Source organism: Crinia signifera, unplaced genomic scaffold (genome assembly GCF_055691185.1).
Source record: "Crinia signifera unplaced genomic scaffold, ASM5569118v1 HAP2_SCAFFOLD_132, whole genome shotgun sequence".
In the NCBI taxonomy this organism is placed as follows: Eukaryota; Metazoa; Chordata; class Amphibia; order Anura; family Myobatrachidae; genus Crinia; species Crinia signifera.
In genome coordinates, this window is record NW_028142025.1 from 200211 (window position 1) to 212620 (window position 12410).

The 12410-nt window shown below is 48.1% G+C and overlaps 1 protein-coding gene across 2 annotated transcripts in view; it reads right to left on the bottom strand.

The window, feature by feature from the left end:
* LOC146053259 (uncharacterized) overlaps positions 1-12410 on the bottom strand; it is a 185275-nt gene that overhangs the window by 81151 nt on the left and 91714 nt on the right. For both annotated transcript variants that reach the window (XM_083167962.1, XM_083167963.1), the window contains one exon: positions 7854-8165. In XM_083167962.1, the coding sequence (XP_083024088.1) occupies positions 7854-8165 (312 nt within the window). The remainder of the gene's footprint in view (positions 1-7853; positions 8166-12410) is intronic.

Below are 12410 nucleotides of genomic sequence, written 5' to 3' on the forward strand. Positions count from 1 at the left end.
CCAGGCAGCAATTGCAATAGCAGAAATGGACTCTGAATGGAATAGTTGGTGCATAAGAGGACAGCTATCATGACTTCAGCAAACAGGCAATCAGGGAGTTAATAGCTGATCAGGAGTTTCTGAGCAGATAGGGTTGTCACAGGTGTGCAATTAGCAGCACACAGACTTTCATTGAATGTATGGAAGCAGAAGTGCAGGCTGGAATATCCTGAGAATGCAGCAACTGGAGAGAACATGCTGAACAAATGTGCAGAAATAACTAGGTATGTGACACCAACAGTCCCGATTTTATCGGGACAGTCCCGATTGTCAGGGCCTGTCCCGCTGTCCCACCCGCGGGCAGCAGTGTCCCGTGGTGTGGGGGGGCTGTTGGGAGTCCCCCCGTCAGATGCTAAGCAGCGGGGAATAAATGCTGTGCGCATGCGCACAGCTTCTATTCCCGCAGCCAGGGGGGCTGGGGGCATGGCTAGAGGCTCACAGAGCCTCTGGGTCATGCTCCCATAGCGGCAAAATGGGGGCGTGGCCTCGCGGGGAGTCACGGGTATAGGCCACGCCCCCAAATTAGGCCACGCCCCCCCCACAAATTTCGCCACGCCTGCGGCACGCAGCAGCAACATCACGTCTGCTCACCGGCCAAAGTTGGGAGGTATGGAGTACCTTTGTGTTATGCTCTGCTGTTTATGTCAGGTGCATGCAGCCTTGTCTTCTCCCTCCTGTGCGGTGCTGGGCAGTGCCAGTGGGGAAGCAGGGAGTACCAGGAAGCTCAGAAGACGAGAGGAAGAGAGTTGGGGGCAGGTCTCCTGGTGAGGTCTGGCAGGAAGCTGATCCGGTGGGGGGGGGGGGCTGAGGGGGAGGTTTCTGAGTCACTCTCTCTTAGCTGTGCTGCTGCTGGCCCCCTTGTGCAGACTGTCAGCACCCAGCTGAGCTCTGACACACAGAGCTACTGTAAGCACACAAGCAGTCTCCATCCATTGTGCTAAGGCTGCTTTGCTTGGCAGCGCAGCCTTATCCCAGACTGGTATAACTGTGTAGAGAATTCCTTACTCGCTGAGAGTGGCTACACAGCCAGATCTCAGTTTTGTAAGGTCCCCGGCGCTCTATATAGGTTTAATAAGATCACACCGTGGGGTTTAATTAAGTAGTTGTCAGCTGCTGCATACAACACCTGTGGGATTGCCTTTACCCACAACAAAGAGTACCAAAAATGGATCTGGGGGGTTGGTGTGTAGTTGCGCTGTTGACAATTTAAAAATTAACACTCATATTGCAAGACAATTGTGCAGATTAATGAATGGAGGACACACTGCTTGTATAGTATAAATGTTTATATATAGAAAAGTATAAAAAAGCTCATGATATACAGTACATAGAAAAATTACACATATGAAAATAAACAAAAATAAGGAAATAAAATCAAAATTATTAGGCTATAAAATATATAACATATAATATGGAATTAAAAATTGGACTGGACGTATGATTTGGGAGCTCCGCTTTTAGAATGTGCTTCAAATCGATTTATAGCAGCAACTGTAAGTATCCATAGATTTATGTTAATAGTTGATTAGTGGAAAGATGTCCAAAAAAAGTTATTTTTAATAATATGAAGGGTTAGTAGGCTGGATGGATGGTCAAATAAGCATGTGCATTACACGCATCCAGAGATTGTGAGCCAAGTAATACGTGTACTTGCGTTGGTGCAAAAAATGCAGAGCGGGGCTCTGGTTGTATCTCACCCCTTAGTGCCAAGTCGTCAGCTGGTTGCTCCTGATAGAGGGGGCGGCTGGAATATATCTGACGTCATCAGAATTGGGACGTACCTGGGATACACGCTGCCGCTTCACGAGCTTGCTGTGCACCCTCCAACGCTCGTTTATCCCGCAGGGCTCACGCCCAGACATCATCCACAGCGTCTGCAATATTTGGACGCTCCTGCTGCCGGAGGAGACAGCGCTGGCTGTTGGCGCATTGAAGCGCCCTACATAAGATATCCATTTTTGGTATAACTGTGTACTTACAGGGCTTCCGTAGCCCTGAAGCCAAGGTCCACAGTTTCCGGCAGTCTGTGATACAGCAACACTGCCGTGCATAGGCAGCCTTATGACGCTGTGGATGTATCCTGTATGGTGATGGATAGTGACAGCCTGACTGCAGCATACTAATGAAGGAGGGACTGGGAGAATACAATGCTGCTGCATTGATACCCGCACAGCCAGTACTCTGCGGCATCCAGCCACCCGCAAGCTGTCAGACGCTGATAGGTTAGTGTGACCCAATCGGAATTGTGTGGTCTGATGCCACACCCGCAAATGGGTGGAGCCTGTTCAATTTTCGGCCTCACCTTCGTCCGGCCTCCCGGGAAACTTCCCGGTGACTTAAATGGCCAATCCGCCCCTGCATATATAACACACCATAAACAGTACAACACAGGGGCAAACGCAGGATTTTCAGAATGGGGTTTCCAGAGGGGCGGAGCAAAGCACGGAGATGGACACTTAGGTGACTCAGTATATGCCGGGTCAGTTAAAGTATTATAGATAGACCAAATGTATATAAATAATAATAAAATATATATATATATATATAAATATATATATATACACATACATACACACACATATATATATATATATATAAAGTCTTTTAGAAAAAACAGCACTCAATGCAAGTAGAAAAAACGGTTGGTGCAAGGTCCAGATAGTATTTTTAAATAGCACTTACCCAGCCTAGGTGTGTAGGACAGGAACAGACCAGCACTCATAGTTAGAAGCAAAAAAAGTATTGAAATAATTAAAGCATGTTAATACAGGTACAGTGGCTGACCCAACAGCCGTTTCGACCGGAATCCAACCAGTCTTCAACAGGGGTCCAGTGCAGCTATGACAGATAGTGTTTAAATAGTATCCTAAACCAATCAAAGCAATGAAAAAACGCACCAAACACTCCCTACGGGTGTCAGGCCGGGAGCTGTCAATCAGCACCACTCACGGAGGTGCCGGAGCGTGCCTGTGTAGAGCCGCCTAATCAGCAGCTGGGAGGCGCGTCATCAGGGAATCCCCTGTGACGTGTGCTGTCAGTAGCTGCAAAGCGCGATGTACTGTATCTGCGCTGTAATAGAGACACAGCTCACACAGCGGCTGCGGTATTGTGAGATATACCGTGCCTGCCAGAAAGCTGTAGCTGGATATCTCTGCTGTATACTGCAGGGTAGTGCATACAGGTAAAGGAGGGTGTAGAGACGGGGAAGACTGGGCTTGTGGAGGATGGTGTCTCCATTGAGCGTGTACAATATATTAGGCACCAAGGGGGAGCGGATAGAAGGTCTGATGGTACGGTATGCGATGGGGAAGCAACTGTATGTGTGGGCTGGACAGCGTGAACTGCTGTGGAAAAAGCTGCTAATGAAAAGGAGAGTACATCAAAACTCCTTGCAGAAAAAGACATTGCAATAAACATTCAAAGTCTATAAGTAGCTACACATATCCTCAATCACCGCCTATTAAAACAGATACAGACAATGCTATATATATATACATAAAGCAGCAGTGTAGACCCCTGGGCATAGCAATGTATTGGGGCCCCTACCAATCCTCCAGCGGTAGGGGTGGGGGAAGCTATGATGTCCCGCAGGTGGTAGGGGGTATTATATCAACCGCTCAGCATGTAGGGCCTGGATCAGTAATTTCTACTAATTACCCCTTTACCGCACAGATGGTGGGAGATGGGGTGGGAGAAGGGGGCATTGGGCTGAATGAAGGGGGCCCGGATACATAACTTCCAGGGTGGTAGAGGATGTTTAATATGCAGAGGAGGGGTGTATCGTGGAGTGGGCTTATTATTCATAATTTTCTAGTGGGAGGACAGCTTGCTTGACTGCAGATATCTCCAGTTTCCGGATATAGATTTCTTAGGATTGTAATGAAATTACAAACTAGAGAATCCCACCTACCAAATGGTACTGGGGACTAGGGGATGAGAGTTCAGGAGGCAGAGCAATCCACCAACGAGGATATAAAACTACATACCAGGTGTGTGGAGCTGGAGCAGTAACCAGCTGCTGGAAGGCTGATATCTCTGGTTCTGGGAACAGTAGAGACAAGCTACCAGTGTCCATCAAAGGGGGAGAGTCCCAGCTTTTGGAATATACCCTCAGAAAAACTCTAAAGGCCCATACACACTAGCAGTGGCGGGCTGGGCCGGGGGGCAGGGTGCCACATGCCCCCCGGGCCAACACAATTGTACTACTTCAGGGCCAGGTCGGACTGACTTCAGGATTGCCCCTACAGAGTGACGGCAGCATTACTTTCAGATTTCCTGCTAGCTACACGGACTCTTCCCACTATTAGTCATTTGTGAAATACGTAAGTATCAGTGGTCCCGCAGCCAGCAGTATAGCAATAAGTCACCAGCTGCATCTGCTGCTCTACGGGCCGCCAGCAAACGGGGGTACAGCCACTGGGACAGCATGGGGGGAATTTGCCCGCTCTTACCCCCGCTCCATTGGCAGCTCCAACTCTGCCTCTGACCGGCTTCTGTCAGCTTGAGCACCCGGCAGCGGGACCTCTGTCTTCCCTGCCGATGGGCTGTAGCAACTGTCTCTCCGCGCCGCAGCAGCTCAGTCCTCCCTCCTCGCTGCAGGCATCTAGTCCGTCCCCTTTCTGCTTCCTCTGCCCCCCGGCTGTATGAGAAGGCAAAGGAAGTTCCCCCTGCGCCCTCCATCTTGCTGTGCCCAGTGGCCACTTGCTCCACAGAGCCTCATATGCCCGCTTTCTGGGGCATCGTGCACAAACTACAGCTCCTGCTCCGCAGCTATGACAGCCCCAGCTCCCCACCATGACAGTTTGAATGAGCTTCCCGTCCCTGTGTGAAGCTGACCTTGATGGTGAGCGGGCCATCAGATTGCAGCTTCTGCAGGAGATCCTTCAAGACTATGGAGGTAACTACCCAGGTGGAGGCTGTAAAAGGGTGTGTGTGGGAGGGCAGAATGATCACCCACAGGCTGCTGTAAACACACTACTGTCATCCTCACCCCGCTGTCACCCTCTTGCCATCACCCACAAGCTGTAATCACCTACATACTGCCATCACCCACAAGCTGTCATTACTGACACGCTACTGTCACCCTCACTTTTCTGTCACCTGCACATTGCTGTCACTCTCATGCTGCCATCACCCACACACTGCATCGCCCTCATGCGGCAATCTCCAAATCACTGCCATCACCCTAACGCCACTGTCACCCACACACTGCTTTAACCCTCATGCCACCTTCACCCACTCACTGCCATCACCCTAATGCCATCATCACCCACACCCTCACACCGTCCTTGCCCCCACACACTGCCTTCAGCTTCATGCTGCCATCTCTCTCACGCCATCATTACCCACTCACAGCTGTCACCCTCCCTCGGCTGTCTCCCTCTGCTGTCACCCACACGCAGCCGTCACCCACACGCAGCCATCACCCACTGCCTGTCAATGCAATGTTGGGCCACTTGCTTGTGTTTTCCCCCCAGGCTCAAACTTGCCAGCCAGCCCCTGCACACTAGGCGACTTTGAGCTGAAAGTTGCTGAAAACAGCAGGTTTGAGCGGCTTTCAGCTCAAAGCCGCCCAGTGTGTATGGCCCGGCGATGAGTGGGGAGCGCTGCTGAGTGCTCCCGCAACATCGTCGGGAAAGCCGTTCATCTGTTGGTTATACCAGCAGATGAGCGGCTTTCAGGATGGCTTTGCATAGCGCTCCGCAATTGCAATGCCCCCCCCCCCTCCCTCCTGTCGGCACCGGGCAGGGGGAAAGCCGCTCAGTGTGTATGCACTGAGTGGCTTTCCCTGCAGCGATGAACGCTATCATCGCTGTCCATACACACTGGGCATACAGTAGTGGCCCAGTGTGTATGGACCTTAAGTCAGACAGAACCTGAAATATCTGACTGGGAAGAGAAATTAACAGGCTTGGATGGGGACCACTGCTTTGAAGTCGGATATCACTGGTTTCCAAGGGCCGATTTTTAAAATTCTTGTACCCATGGAAATAGGGGACCCTCAGCTTTCTGAGTACCCAGAACCCCCCCCCCCCCCTTTAGACTCCTGGGGGGGGGGGTTCTGAATACTCAGAACCCCCCCCCCCCCCCTGCGTGCGCCACTGCAAAACACACCCATATACACTACAACACACCCAAAAACAGTACAACACACGGAACACACACACTTACACCCCTTTTATACCAAAAATTCCGGATCCGAACCGGCATTTGTAAAACACGGATCCAAGCAAGGTCAGATCCAGGATTTGCACCGTTTACACTGTGGTGCCTACCTGCAGTGTAGACGGAGGCGGCACTTAAAGATGACATCATCTCCAAGTGCTGGGACCGCAATCACCCCTGCCGGGACCCCTGATCATCGTGCTGGGGGCAAGCCCATCACCAAGGTAAGCTGCTGGACTGCCCCCAATACCCGTCCACGAGGTGAATAGATGCCGCACACAGGCTCCTCCTCCCTGCCTCAGCTGCTGTCTGCAGAGTACAGCAGAAAGCAGCGGAGGCTATGTATACTGACCGCAGGACGCTTCGGACCGGAGGTTGAGCTTCCCCCATTGATGTAAACAGGAGCCGGGTCAGATGAATGTGACCGGTAGCAGGTGGGAGGAATGTGACATGTAGTGTGACATAGAGGTGCATGTCCCTGTGCCACACAACCATCTCTGTCCCTGGGTCACCCCGCCATCTCTGTCCCTGTGTCACCCCACCGTCTCTGTCCATGCATCACCCCGCCATGTGGCATAATGTGAACTTTGGCTCAATCCAGGTGGCATAATGTGAATTTTGTCTCAATCCGGGAGGCATGATGTGAATTTGGGCTTATTCCAGGTGGCATGTTGGGAATTTGGGCTCATTGCGGGTGGCATGAGGTGAATTTTGCCTCAATCCATGTGGCATAATGTGAATTTTGGCTCTTTCAGTTTGGCATAACATGTAGCGCACCTCACACACTTACACATTGGACAGATACACACAACACAACACACCACACGCAGTGCACACACCCACATACACTACAACACACACAAAAACAGTACAGCGCACACAAACACACAAAAAAATGCATCATAGGTGCTAAATCTCAGAAGTGAATGTAGAATTCATCAACACACACAAGCTATGAAGTCAGGAGTGGTGCGTTTCAAACAACAACACCCCTGACTTCATTGCAAACACATTCTAACATTATGGTGGAGGCTTTAACATATTATAATCTTGGGCCTCTGGCACAGCATAAGATGATATTTTACAGCAATTTTGGAAATTAAAAAAAAAAAACAAGGTTTTCCCAGGCAACGCCGGGCGGGTCAGCTAGTATATAATGAAGCACAATACTGTAGTTAGGATCCACTAACCACTGGAACTTTAGAAACCACCGGCCGGTGTGTATAATTCTACTGCATGTGTATTTTTTTTCGTTTTTTATTAAATATAGTTTTTAATTTGCTTATTGTCGTGATTGCCTATTTCTATTATATGTAACTGAACACCCAGTTTCGAGCACTATTTTTTTCTGGTTTCAAATGCGTTTGTTTATATGGACATACAGATGTCTAGCCTGCTTTTGTGTTAAACAGCCTTTCTAGTCAGGCTGCTTGGTAGTGCAGGGCATCTTTTTTTTTTGCAACATTTTTTTTAAATTTAATACTGTATCATCTTATTTGCACAGCGGAGGACACACAAGCAGCTCATGTTGATTACAGTGATAATGCTCCATTACTTATGCAGATACTGCCACAGTCACACGATGAATATAGGCATGCTGTATATCATATTAATCAGCAGAAGCTGTGCATACTGTATCATCCACTCACCTGGGTCTCTGACTGACAGCTCTTTGTGTCCTGCTCCGTCCAGCGATTCATGCTCCCACTTGGCCAGTACTCTGCACCTTGGGTCTATGAGCCGAGCTTCGGGAATCCGGACCTCACTGGAGACGCTATATGTCCCATCAGGATTATCTGTAAGTGTCTCAGTGGATGACACCTTATCCTGAGAATCCCCAACCCCACACGTCCACCTGATCCTGATTTTCCTGGGGTAGAATTTCTCCAGGGACAGAACGAGCTTCATCTCTCCTGGGACCAATAAGCTCCGGAATACCGGCTGTAACAGCCGGGGCGGTCCTGAAATAGTATAAATCCGTATTAATGTATTATAGCAGGGGCGGCCAAACCTGTCCTCAAGATCTACCAAGGGTGCATGTTTTCCAGGCAACCTGTGGATCTATAGTAGGAATGAATGCAGCAGGTTTGAAAATGTGACAGTTAGTAATGACTACAGCTGTAAACCAGCTTGGTAACCTGGAAAACGTGGACCGTTGGTAGATCTCGAGGACCGGTTTGGCCACCCCTGCATTATAGTAAAGCTAAGACTATGGAGGGTGTATGAAACCTTGGTGAGAGATAAAGTAAAGAGAGATGATGTACCAACCAATTTTTTTTTTTTTTAAAGCCTGGTAATGTCAGTTAGAAGATGATTGGCTGGAAATGTATCTCTCTACATTATCTCTCTCCCAGGTTAGATACATCTCCTCCTATGAATGAATCACCAATCACAATTACCGAGCGTGAACCAGGACTTCATGGTAGCCCACATCTATGACACGAGCAACATCATAGGTTTTTACATGTCCAAGGGGAATGCTGAAGGTTCGTCTCATTTCGCTAGTTATAACACACAGGAGCTGCTGACAAAGGCACAAACGCTGCAATGTTCAACCTGCAGCTCCAGTCTGATACCCGCACCACTGTCCAGGTTTGGGTGCACCTGCTGTGCAACTGGGAAATTAGTACCTGGCATGAGCTGACCCACCTGAGCGCAGGATTGCTCACGTCACCTCCCCTCAGTACAGCGATGACGCCCTGGCTGCAGATGAAGCCAGAAACCCCTGCAAGCTGGCCGGACAATCGGTTTGCTATAGCTTAACCCTATGGATAATTTAAAATGGACTTAAAGCTTAATTTCTCTGGTTTTGGTCGTCCAATCGGCTCAGAACCAGATTATTTTGGGAGGGGATACATTTTGCTATCAGAAGATATGAACCCCAAGTTTCTGAGACCCCCCACAAGGCCAACAGGAATCATCGGATTCCATGGCGGGTCTGAATTAACGGTTCCATTGTTGCCTATGGGAAAATGTGCCCACTTTGCACCATGATATCTCCAGTTCTAGGTGTCCATATGAAAGAGGAGACTCTGGGCTTTTGGGACAGTCTGGCTACTAGTTAATATGTGATACTGGCAAGGTGTCACATCCTCATTCCGAACCCCATAAGCGCTACCTCTGATTACAATATATATACCAACACTAAAAAATTCAATATGGAATGATATACATAACTTCAGAAATGAACAATTGGCTATTGTCCCATGTAAATTGTCCTCAGGTTATCTGAAAAACAATCCCAAAAAGACTCCAAGTTTGGAGTAATTTTTGGAGATGATAGAACAACAATTGGTGCAATATTTCTTTAAGAGTTGGCAAAATGGTTTATTCAACAAGATGCACTCACAAACAGGCGATGTATAAAGCGCACTTTAGAAAATTCCCAAGGCAATTACAGCGGGGCTCTTCATTCAATACTTTCGTCACCACTTGGGGTATAGTAGTTTTCTGAACCCGAAAATGATCTCCACGGCATCCAAATCTCGTTTTTTAATTAGGATGTCAAGGAGACCAAAAAGTGGGAAGACAATTTTGTAGCTGAGGGTCAGGGCTTTCCAATGAGACCAGCCCCGCGTCGCTAGCCCCCCGGGAACCGGAGATACTGCCAGGCAAACCTGGAACGTTTTCCCTATAGGATAACATGGGACCCGCTAATTCTGACCTCCACCCGGTTCCAACGGCTGCCAGTTCCCCTACAGCAGTGGTGGGGAACCTCAAGCCCGGGGGCCGTATGCGGCACCGATAGCCGGTCTGAGTGGCCCTCCTACCCACCCGGCAGCTCTGCCATGAGTCAAGTACAGGGGACTTCTTGCGAGAGGTTGGTAGTTCTTGCGAGATCCCTCTTAATTAACAGCAACCAAAGACTATCAGTCCTATTCAGTGGCAGCTGCCGGAGCGTGGGACGGCTGCAGCAGGACAATTTGTAAGATTCATTTTTATATATGGCCCCAAAGGATTTCTCCACCATAAAAATTGGCCCTTGGCACAAAAAAGGTTTCCCACCCCTGCCTTACAGCATCACAGAAACTCGAGGTTGATCTCAGTCGAACCCAAATCGCTGGGCCTTCAATCTGATACCTGGTCCATATGGGTTCATTGGTTCTAGAGATATTGCAGGTAAAACTATTTTTTTTTTCATTTCTGAAATGTAATTTCATGGCTGTTCAAGTTGTTTGAGGACAGATTTCTCTGGAACCAAACGGCCCAGTTTCACGGGACCAAAATCATTCGAAGGCTACATGTAAATGGGTCAGTTGGTTCTGAAGATATAGCTGGTTGTTTAAAGGGGGGCGGGGGTGGTTTTCTCTCCCCCTCACACCAGAAAATGCAGGGACTAGGCTGGTGTAAAAGGGGCCAGTCCGAGAATGTCCCTGCATGATCCTGGGACCATATTCCCTGCATTTTCTGGTATCAAAGGGGTATTATTTCAAATAGCCGGGACATGCAGTCGGGCATGCAGCCGGGCAGCCCCCTGCTCTCTGCCCAGCTGTTAATGGCTGTCATTTCTGCCCGGCGGCGACTGTCCCCCAGTTACCGCGAGCATGTATTCCCCCTTGGCAATGAGCATGTAATCCCACATGGCAACGAGCATGGAACCCCTGGCAATGAGCATGGAACCCCTGGCAATGAACATGGAACCCCTGGCAATGAACATGGAACCCCTGGCAATGAACATGTAGGCAAGCAACACTTATGTAGCATAATTTTTAATAGGCATTATGGTGTTTGGCATAATACGTAATGAAGATTATGGTGTGAGGCTTAACATGTAATGGGCATTATAATGTAAATTTTTAATGTGCGCCTTTGGCGTGCAATGCCCCTATTTATGAAGCATATTGTGCATTATTGCTCAATCTGTTTGGTATGCAGGCATGTCCAAACTATGGCCCTCCAGCTGTGAAACTACAAGTTCCATCATGCATTGCCACAGTTTTGCAATTAGGGAATGCTAAAACTATGGCAAGGCTTGCTGGGACGTGTAGTTTCACAACAGCTGGAGGGCCACTGTTTGGACATGCCTGGTATAGTATGTATTTTGGCTCAATCCATGTGGCAAAATGTGAATTTTGCCTTAATCTGTGTGGCATAACGTGAATTTTGACTCAATCTGTGTGCCATAGTGTGAATTTTTGCTCAATCGGTGTGAATTTTGTCTCATTCCATGTGGCATAATGTGTAAGAAGCAAGTACAGTATAAGGGGTTACTATTGTGTTGCATGATTTGTATAAGGGGTATATGGTGTGGTAAACTTAGGTGACCACATAAAAGGTGCTGACATATTGTCTACCAAGTTTCGATTTTCAGTATTTTTTTATGACTGGAGTGCCGCCTCACCCCACAAGTATCTTAGGACATCAGCGTCCTGCGGGTGCACCTTTGAAGTGCACTCGCCAATATATCTCCCTGCATTTTTCTTATGCCATCCCCCTGCCTTTTCCAGGCATATATAATTAGTTTAAAGTATTTACACAAATAGAGACACACCCATGAGCAGACCACCCAAACAGAACATTGGTCACGCCACCCACATTATTAGGTGCTGGCCGCAACCCCTATTATTGCGCATAATAGGCCCTTGATCATTTTCAGCTCCAGGCCCATTTAGACCTTACAAGAAACCTAGGTTTTTAGAAAAAAAACCATCGGGCGCAAACACTAGTATGGTCACACTTATGGAAATAGAGGGATGGTAGAAGAAATAGTAATTGGCAGCTCCCAATTAGCAAATTGGATATATTTGCAAACTAGATACAGGGGAAAGCAAGAAGTGTGTACTGGTAACTGTACACAACCAGAGAGCGCCAAACGATTGGGGAAGGTACAAATGATTTTTATTTTTATATTAAATATGTATAAAACAACATTATATCAAATTATAAACACATAATAATAGAATATAAAATTTATAAATGAAAAGACATATTTACACTCAATGTGAAATCGTAGCAGCAGTCAATAGTCCCAATTGCGGGTATATGCTCTCCTTTGAGCCAAGGTTTCTAATACTGAGTGTCCAGCTTAAAGATGATGGTAAATAGCGATCGATTATAAACAATTTGATGCAGTCTGCAGACTGCTCAAGCCACTCTGCCAGCTGACGCCGCCTGTTGACGAACAGCTGATTTTGTATTGAGCAGAGAGCGAGCTGTCTGCCTTGGCAACAGCTTGGATGGCACACGCTGAATTGCCGGAGACTTTT